The following is a 9,394-nucleotide window of genomic DNA, read 5'->3' as shown; positions in this document are numbered from 1 at the left end:
GGACAGGGATGTGTTGGAGCAAGGCTAGAGGAAGCCACAATGATGATCAGAGGCTGGAGCAGCTCTGCTATAGACAGGCTGAGGGAGCTGGGGGTGTTCAGCCTGGAGAAGAGTGCAGGGGAACTTTATAGCACTTCCAGTGCCTAAAGGGGCTCCGAGAGAGCTGGAGAGGGACTTTGGACAAGGGATGGAGTGACAGGATAAGGGGGAATGGCTGACAGAAGGCAGGCTTAGATGGGATATTGGGAAGAAATTCTTGGCTGTGAGGCCCTGGCACAGGTTGCCCACAGAATCTGTGGCTGCTCCGCCCCTGGAACTGCCCAAGGCCAGGTTGGATGGGGCTTGGACCAACCTGATCTGGTGGAAGGTGTCCCTGCCCATGCCAGGTGCTGGAATGAGATGATATTTTAAGTTCCTTCCAACCCAAACTTTTCTGTGACTCTTTGAGCTGTGTCAAGGGCTCACTGCCCCTGTCCAGCTGTGCCGTGAGGGTGGTCAGCCCAGGGCTGCTTTGGATGCTGACCCCAAAATATTCTTTTAATGGGGTGGAGCAGCCTCTCAGCTCTCTGTCCTTGAGCGGCACAGGCAGACTTCGCAGGACCGATGCGGTGCCCGTACCCACAGCAATGCCGCGGCTGCCGTTCCCCACACGGCTCCCCGTGCCCGGCAGGGCTGTCCTCCCTCACAGCAGCCGCTCCGCGGTGCGGCTCCCGCGGCTGCCGCCCGGGGCCGGCGGAGACCGGCGGAGAGCGGCGGCGAAGCCCGCGGGGCGGTCCCGCTGTCCCCGCGCCGGGCCGGGCGGGGGAGCCGCATCACCTCCTGCCGCCGAGCCCGGGGCCGCCGCTTTGCCCTGGAAGGCGGCGTGCCCGACCACCGCTCGGGTGTGTGCGTGTGTGTGTGTGTGTGAGGGTCGGTGTAGGTCTGTGTGTGTAAGTCTGTGTGTATGAGGGTCTGTGTGTGTGGGTCTTGTGTGTGTGAGGGTCTGTGTGTGAGGGTCCGTGTGTGTGGGTCTCTGTGTGTGAGTGAGAGTCTGTGTCTGTGAGGGTGTGTGTGTCTGTGAGGGTACTGGGGGTACCTGCACACCGGGAGGCGGGTCCCGGGGGATATCGAAGAGTACAGGGGGTATCCCGGCGAGTACCGCAGGAGAAAAATATCAGGAGATACCTAGGGGTGAAAGGTACTTGGGGGATAGCGGGGAGTAGATATCGGGGGTTACCGGGGAGAAGAAATGGGGAGGTTACGGGGACAAGATATCGGGGGGTACCGGTGGGAGAGAGCGGCGGGTACCGTGGGAACCCGGGGTAAAATACCGGGGGGTCCCGTGAGGAGATATCGGGGATCCCGTGGGGGGATCTCGGGAGTATCCCGGCGGCCCCGGGCTAAGATCCCGGGGGGATCCCGTGGGGATGGGGGGTCCCGTGAGGGGTCCCGGGGGCCCTGAGGGAGGGGGCGCCAACCGGCACGTGCCCCAGCGGCAGCGGCGCGCGCGCCCATTGGCTGAGGCGGTGGCCAATCAGCGGGCGCGCCTGTTTTGCCTCGGAGGCCGGATAAAAAGCCCGGGTGGGACCGCGGCGGAGCGGAGCGGGCGCGGCACCGGCGGTGAGCGGGGCGCCGCACCGGGGGCACCGCACCGGGGGCACCGCACCGGGGGCTGCCGGGGGAGGTTTGCATGGGAGAGAGAGAGGCACTGGGGAGGGTGGGGGGCATCAGGGTATTCACGCGTGGGAGTGGCAGGCGGCGAAGGGAGAGCGGATGGAGAGGGGAGCGTGGGTGGGGGGCTGGATGGCGAGGAGGGAGGGGATGCTGCGGGGCTCTTTGGGGGTGTGGGATGCTGCGGGGGTGATGTGGGGCTGGGCTGTGCTGGGGGGCACTGGGGGATCGCAGGCAGCGGGGACAGCGGGCTGCGGCTCTTGTCGCAGAGAGGATGGCTGGGCTGGGGAGGGGGCTGTGCAGGGATGAGGAAGAGGAGGAGGTGATGGAGGAAATGCGTTGTGGGCTGTGCTGGGGCAGCGAGCCTGCGCTGTGGGTGGGGGTGGAGGCTCCGAACCGGCTTCTATGGCTAGGAGGGGGCCCTGACCCCCAGGCATCGCTGCTGGGTCAGGCCCCCGTCCTGCCAAAGCACCCGCTACTGGGGTGTCTCCAATACGGGCAGCTGCCCTGGCTGGCTGTGTGGCCAGCCGCTTTCCCCACAGTGCAGCCTGAGGTGTGCCTGGGCTGGGAAAAGCCTCAGCTTGGCTCAGAAGGGCCACCTGCCTTGTGGCTCCCCAGGGTCAGGTTGTGCCCTTGGCCAGGTGTGTTCCCCAATTTGCTCGCTCCCGTGGGCTGCAGGGACTGGCACAAGTGGAGCTGGGCACAGTTAATGCAGCTCCAGCATCTGGGGCAGCCTGGAGATGTCACTGAGCTGCGGTGTCTCACAGCTGGCTGGTCTGGCAGGCAGCAAAAAGTGCTCCTTGGTGAGCATTGGTGATAAACTGCATTTACAGACCCCTCAAGCACCTTTCAGAGCAGGTCTGTGTTTTTGCACAGGGTAGAGCAGACCTGGTGGGTCTCTGAAGCCACCTCTGGGATGTGGGGCTGTGTCCCCATGCCAGCCTGATGGCAGTGGGGACATCAGGGTCCTGCCCTGGCATTTATTCCCTCAGTGCCTGCCCCGTGCAGGGGCAGCAGGCTCCGGGCTGTTTGCTGCATTTTCATTCCTGGTGCTCGGGCAGTGGAACAGAGTCCTTGAGCAGAGCCCTGTGTCACTCAGAGCGAGCACCCCAGGGGCTCTCCAAGGGCACCTGTGCCTCCCCCATCCCTGCAGGTCCCTTGGCAAGCTGGCACCTGCACAAACCAGTTCTGCACCCGAGAGCCTGGCATCCAGCAGGCAGCTCTGCCTGGGTACTTAGTGAGGAGATCCCTTAAACCACGGGGGTTTTTCATGTTCTTTGAGCAGTGTGGACTCACTGGGTGTTGCTCCCTGCAGGTTTTGAGGCTCTGAAGGAGGAGGCCACCCCCCCAGGCAGCCATGGCCCCCACGCTGGCCACGGCGCACCGGCGGCGCTGGTGGATGGCGTTCACAGCCATCATCGAGAACCTGCTCTTCTCTGCCGTCCTGCTGGGCTGGGGGTCCCTGCTCATCATGCTGAAGGCTGAAGGGTTTTATTCCTACCTGTGCTATGGCCTAGGTAAGCATTTTTGGGGCTCGTGTTGGGGTAAGCTGCTGCTGAGGTTTGCTGGTGTGCTTGCCTGCTGCAGGGTGGTGTGGAAGTGGTTGGAGGAGGGCTGAGCTCTAGGTTGATCCCAGGGGAGAAGGAAAGGGATTTGTGCTCCTTCCTAAAGGCAGTGGCATCCTTGTGATGGTGCAGTGTGCCTGGAGGTGCTGTTGTTTTGTAGGGTGGTTGGGAAAAGGAGCTTTAATGATGGCAGAACTTTTCTGGATGGCCTTTTCTAGTTGGCCATGAGCTCTTCCTCTGCAAGAGCTCTGTAGGATGATGATTTGTGGGGAGGCTCTCCTGGGTTTATAAGAAGAACTTTGTCTTTAGTGGTGAGAAAACAAGGAGCATGGGCAGTCCAATGCTGCTGTAGAGGCAAATTTGCAGAATTAAATATTGCTGATCATTCCTCTCCTTCTTCAGGCACCCAGGATGTGCTCCAACCAGGCTGTGTTTCTGTGAGGGCTTGAGATTTACCCTCTGCCCCAGCCAGAAGTGACTGTCCCTGTTGCAGACACAGCCTGGAAGGGGAGAGATAAATCTGTGGTGTGGGAATGGTAATCCTGGGAAAACAGCCTGAAGGTGGACATCTATCCCCAGCATGGGCATGGAGAGAATTGTGCACCCCACAGAGTTTGGGTGGTCAGTGGGGTTAAAAGGAACCCGAGGTAAAGGTGTGGTGTGGGTTTGGAAAGCTGCTGTGGTGGCTGAGGGTTTGCATGTGCTCAGAGGAGGGGAGGGCAGTGTGAAGGGAGGCAGTCTGGGCTCTGTCCAGAGATGTGTGATGGAGACTGAGACTGGATCAGCCCATCTGGGGCTGGTGGAGGAAGCAGTTTGTGAAAAGAGCTGGAAATCGGTGCATGGAGCCTCAGCTGAGTGATGGCTGAGAACAGTGGGGGAAAACCTGAGGTATGGGGAAACAAAGTCCAGACAAAGGTACCTGTGAATGATGTGATGATTCTTTGGGTTTTGCTCATTCATCAGCTGCTTATCTCCCCTGCTTTGTGTACCAGGGCCTGGGTTGGTGCACCTGGCAAAAATGCATGTTTGAGTCTTTTATCAGGCGCAGTTTGGCAGCTCCATCCCCATCCTGTGCTGTGCTCTCAGGGCAGTGCTCCCTGTCACTCGTGTCCCCAGGAGCACTCCTGTGTGTGAGGGAGGCTCCCAGTGCCAGGAGACCCTGCAGGACTTCTGTCCAAGGCTGCCGTGTTCTCTCCACACCAGGGAGACTTTGTCACAGCCAAGAGATCACGTTAAACCCATCAGGTGGAGACTTTCTGCCACCCAGATAAAGCACACAGGAGCTGATAAGCAAATGCTGACTGTCTCTGCAGGCAGGCATTTGCTTGTCTGCTTCCTGAGATGTGCTCTGCTGACAAGAACTTCACTGGGGGCCCACCTCCTGCTCTTTGCCTTGACTGCTTTCAGTTTGTCCCAGATCAGTGAGGTTCACCTCGGTTTCTCACTCCTGTTCACCAACCTGTGGCTTCTTTGGCTCTCCCCACGGGAGTGCCCATGCCCACAGACCACAGGGAAGATGGAAATGTTTGGACTGCTGTGAAATTGCTGCCCTGGGGGCAACTGCTCCCTCCCAGTGGCCAACCTGTGTCCTGAGGCAAGAAAGCTTAATCCCTGAGAAGAAATTTGTGCAGTCAAATGTTCTCATTGTCCTCGAATATCTGGCCATCACTTCTGAACTCGGTGATGGCTTGTGATGAGCTGTGGGGGCATTAATCTGTGCTGACTCACTTTCCTTTCTCTGGGTTTGTCCTCTCTGTAAGAGTTTTGTGGGGAAGACTCCTGGCTCCGAGTGTGTGGAGGCTTTCAGTGACCAGCCCCAAAATGAGTTTTTCCTTTGCTGGCATTAGGGTGACCTAGTGGTTGCCTTTTTCAGTGTAGCCTATTGAATCCTGCAGCCAACTTGGCTGGAAGGCTGGTGCAAACAAATCATGACTAGTTGCCTTTGGGCACTTGTTGTTCCTAATGCTGCTGTGGGCATGTAAGTATTGCAAGGAAAAAAAAAATAGAATTTTCCTAATGAGCCAAAGGTTCTTGGCAGGGCTTTCAGTTTGTCAGCATAAGCTCTTGTACTTTGTGATGCTTTCCAATGAAAGGCAAAACTAGACCTTGTCCCTTCTGCAGGCTCTTCTCTGAAGGTAACAGCAGCTGCCCAGAAAGTGCTGCAGTTCATGAAGAACTCCTTGTCTCCCCGTTGAATCCCTTGCTTGCCCTTGGCTCCTCGTGTTGGATTTTACTCACCCATTGTACAAACGTGGGGTCCAATGGCCTCTTAACTCAGTAACACGAGGGTGGAGATGGACACCTGGGGGGAAAAAATCCGAAATAACAAAATATTTTTAGAGCAGTTGTGCAACAGGGCTGGAGTGGGGGGTTGTACCCGCTGGGCCACCTCCTGAGGTATGCTTTGAAATTCGCTGACAAGGAGCCTGGTAGTAGCACTTTGTTCCCATTTTAATTTTACTACACTACTACTTGGCCTTTAACCAACTGAAGCAGCATCTTTTATTCGTGCAAGTGCTGACTCCACAGTCTTTATCACCGTTCTGGGCCTTATCAGCTCTGGGGGAATTTGATCAGTCCAGGGCCCTGCCTTGCTATGATGTTTCTGGGACTGGGAAGCTGAACGCTTGGGTCTGACACATGCTTGAAGAAAGAGAAATGTCCTGAACTTGATCATCTGCTCACAAAGAGCAGAGATAAGGGGCACTGAGGGCTTTCCTCTAAGACAGGGCTGCAGAGTACCAAAGGGATGATAAGCTAATTCACTTACAGCGAGTTAACGAGCCCTGACGTGGTCAAAGGGGGAAGGTGCTGCCTTGCAGCTCTTTTCCCTTATTTATCTGAGCTCTGGGTGGGGAACTTGCAGTCTGAAGGTCCCTCACAATCTGGGCAGATATGACAGCTAGGATTTGTGGAAGGGCTGCACGTGTGAGGCTGTAAACAGGAAAAGAGTAAAGGTGGTAAATATTCAGTTTGTACAGGAAACACACTGTGCTGATCAGCAGCTGTCGTGGGAAGGTGCTGGCTGAGAGCAGCTGCAAAATGAAACCACAGCTGGGGAGAGAAGGGGAGCTTAACTGGGACTGTGCCTTGGTCGTGTGAAGCTTTCAGGCACCCAGAGAGGGGGTCCTGGAAGTGCAAGTGGAAGGGCAGGGAAACCCGAATAAATTGCTTTTGCAGTGGTACAAAGCAAGAACATCTCCTCCCAGTTCCCAGAAGTATGACACCATCCTAAAAAGAGAAAACATGTTCTTATGTGGGCAGACTGCAGAATCAGTTGTTTGCACATGTCTTTCAGTGTGCTATTTTTTTAAACCAATACTCCCTGTTCTTTGCCCTTGATTTCTGTCTCTTTTTTTTTCCCTCCATTTTTTTTTCTTCATCTATAAAAAAAAAAGAGGAGAAAGATGAGGGCGTGCAGGCTGTGACAGAGCTATTGTCAGGGTGGCTGGGGGTGTCTTGCCTGTTTGACTCAGTCTGCTCCATGAAATAAGATGAAAGGAAAGCTGCTCTCTGCCATCTGAGATGGCAGTCACTGCTGGAAAAGCCAGACTCGTTCCTCTGGTAATGTGCTGTGTATGTGCCTGGGATTTGAAGAGGTCAGTAAAGAGCAGTTAATGATTGACCTGCTGCTTGGAGAAAGGATGGCTTTGAATGTTCCAGCCTGAACAAATCCCAGCGATGATCTTGACATAAGTGATTACCCAGGCAGCCTTCTCCTTACCTAAGCTGTCATTCTTTAAATAGTAACTTGAACTACTAATTGGGCAGTAGAAATCCTGCTGCTTGTGTGGGGAGTGCTGTAAAAATAGGCAGCAATGTTCTTGTAATTGCTGGTAAAGACTTGTAGCTTCTGCTGGCTTGTCAGTGAGGCAGCAGTGAGTGAGCACAGCCCCTGTGCTGCTGCCTTGCCCGGGTGTGACACCTCCAGTGCTGCATGCAGGTGGACTTGGCAAGAGGATTTGGGGAGGGCACCACCTTGGGCACAGAGCCAGTCCTTGCCCAGAGCAGTTTTCCAGATGGAGCCAGGCACGTAGGAGATTTTCCCGGGAGTGTGGCACGCACCGATCTGGAGCGGGATCTGAGCTGTGATTGAGGGGAAGCTGCTGTTTGCTGTAGCCAGGTGCATGAGGTAGGTGAGTAGTTAGGCAGGTTCTCTGCCCATTAAGCCCCTCCTAGCTGCGTGTCCTGTGCTGCCACTCTCTGTCCTGTGCCAACGAGCTGCTGGCACCCGGATCCCTGCTCGCGGATGAGCCGGCTCTTGGCTGGACCTTGTGCCTGCCGCACACACCTGCAGCCCTTCCAAAATGTTCTATTTATGGAGGTGGCTCAAAGGATCAGGGGATGTCAGGGTGCCAAGGGCTGCTGGAATCATTTTCATTACGCCTCAGTGGATCTTCTCTTGTTGCTCAGGGGCTGCTTCTATTTTCACAAACAATTTGTATTTCCACATAGCGCTGTTGCCTGGCCCCTCCTTGGAGCTGGCACCCAGCAGCTGTAAACAAGGTGGTTGGTACAGGCAAGGAGTGAAGTTTGGTGTTCCATTCCCAGCCTTCCAGTGTTCAGAGAGGGGCAAATTCCTTTGCTGTTTCTGAGCTATGTCCTCACCTCATGCATGCTTGTCATGGTGTGTGCTGTGTGAGCTCCTTGGGACATGCAGCAGTGAACACATCAAAACATGAACAGGAATTTGTATTCTCCAGCTTTAAAGGCTGAGTGTTCCTGCTTGGAGATCTGTGTGGGGAGGGTTACTGAGGCTTTAACACGAGCAGAAGTTATAAGGTCACTGCACTGTTCGTGTCCCTCCACCCTCCTTCCACTCATCAGCTGAGCTATCTCTGGAGAGTGCTGACACAGGGAAACTGCTACTACTTTGTCAATTCCCCCCCTTCCTCCTTGTTTTCCCGAGCTTCACCTCTCACCCACATCTGTTTCCTATGAATTTATCTTTGTGGAGAGCCCAAAAGCCTTGATGCTGTGGGTGAAAACTGCAGAGAGCCTCCCAAAGTCTGTCCAGGACTGATTTCTAAGGATGTGACTCGGGTGCCTCAGTGCACTGCCCTCCGTACAGAGGAGATGCTGCTGGTGGCACATGTGACATTTTGGGGATATTTGTTGCTTACTCTGCCTATCCATGACTAACAGCACAAGAGAAGGGACAGATTAAATTATCAGTGAGGAGCACATGGCAGTCAAAAGGAACACAGGCAGTTAGAAGTAATCTTAGCAAAGATGCTGATGGGAGCAACGTAAATGGGGAGAAATGCCCCAGCCTTCCCTGGGGTGCTGGGAGGGGACAGAGGCAGCTCCAAGGCCTCAGATATCAGTGCCTGAATTCCTGCTGATACCTGAAAGCAGGAAGGTGGGGTGAGGTTTGTTTGCAGTGGACACAAAGCTGGGAGGGTGGTTTAGGGCAGCTGGGAGAGCCAGGGTGAAACCAGTAAATGTAGGTGAGCTGGGGAATGAGTAGAAGGGAGGGAGGTGCAAGCTGGGGCTGTGCCCCCTCCAGAGCTAACACAGAGCAGCCATGGGGATCTCCCCCACCAGCCACAGCAAGAATGAGATGAGAAGCCACTTGCACATGAGGGATTCCTGCTAATTAACTAAACCAACCTGGGCTCGCTGGGAATCTCCAGCCTCACTTCATGCTGGTGGTTATGTCGGTGACTTCTCTCTGTTCCTCCTTTAGAACTGAACTTTGCCAGATCAATTATTAAATAAGAAGGAGAGTGTTTTATATCACTGGCTTGCAGCAGCAGCAAGAGAGCAAGTGCTTTGTCATAGCAGCAAAGGTTCCAGATAAGTGTTGGGAGGAGGAGAGCTGGAGTGCACTGGAGCTGTGAGTTAATGGCAGTCTGAAGGCACACACAGCTCACTCGAGGAGTTGTAAGCAGCCTTGGGATAGGCATGTAACAGGAGAAGAGCTGACATGAGGCAGTAAAAGGGAACTTCTTTCCTTTCTTTTTTTTTTTTTTTTTGAACTGTCCTGTTTCTGTCTTGGTTACACAACGTGGGCTCTGTTCAGCGTGGGAGTTTGCATGCAGAGTTCCTCATGTAAGGGCAAGAACAGAAAGCTGGGGATATAATTGATCTGTGTGACCTAAACCCATTTTGAAAGAATAGAAAATGCTAATTACAGGGTAGGACTTAAAGATGCATCAATGCTTTAAAAAAACAGA

The 9,394-nt window shown here is 54.8% G+C and overlaps 1 protein-coding gene across 3 annotated transcripts in view; it reads left to right on the top strand.

Moving 5' to 3' along the window:
- Nucleotides 1-846: 846 nt before the first annotated feature.
- SLC43A2 (solute carrier family 43 member 2) overlaps nucleotides 847-9,394 on the top strand; it is a 31,713-nt gene continuing 23,165 nt past the window's right edge. Inside the window, exons 1-2 of one of the 3 annotated variants that reach the window (XM_030962777.1) lie at nucleotides 847-881; nucleotides 2,966-3,167. In XM_030962777.1, the coding sequence (XP_030818637.1) occupies nucleotides 3,008-3,167 (160 nt within the window). In that variant the 5' untranslated portion in view covers nucleotides 847-881; nucleotides 2,966-3,007. Of the gene's footprint in view, nucleotides 882-1,538; nucleotides 1,600-2,965; nucleotides 3,168-9,394 lie in introns of those variants that run through there. The other 2 variants (XM_030962775.1, XM_030962776.1) reach the window with 2 other exon arrangements.

Source organism: Camarhynchus parvulus, chromosome 19, assembly GCF_901933205.1.
Source record: "Camarhynchus parvulus chromosome 19, STF_HiC, whole genome shotgun sequence".
Taxonomy (NCBI): Eukaryota; Metazoa; Chordata; class Aves; order Passeriformes; family Thraupidae; genus Camarhynchus; species Camarhynchus parvulus.
Note: the sequence above shows the minus strand (reverse complement) of the source record. Positions and strands in the feature narration are given on the sequence as shown.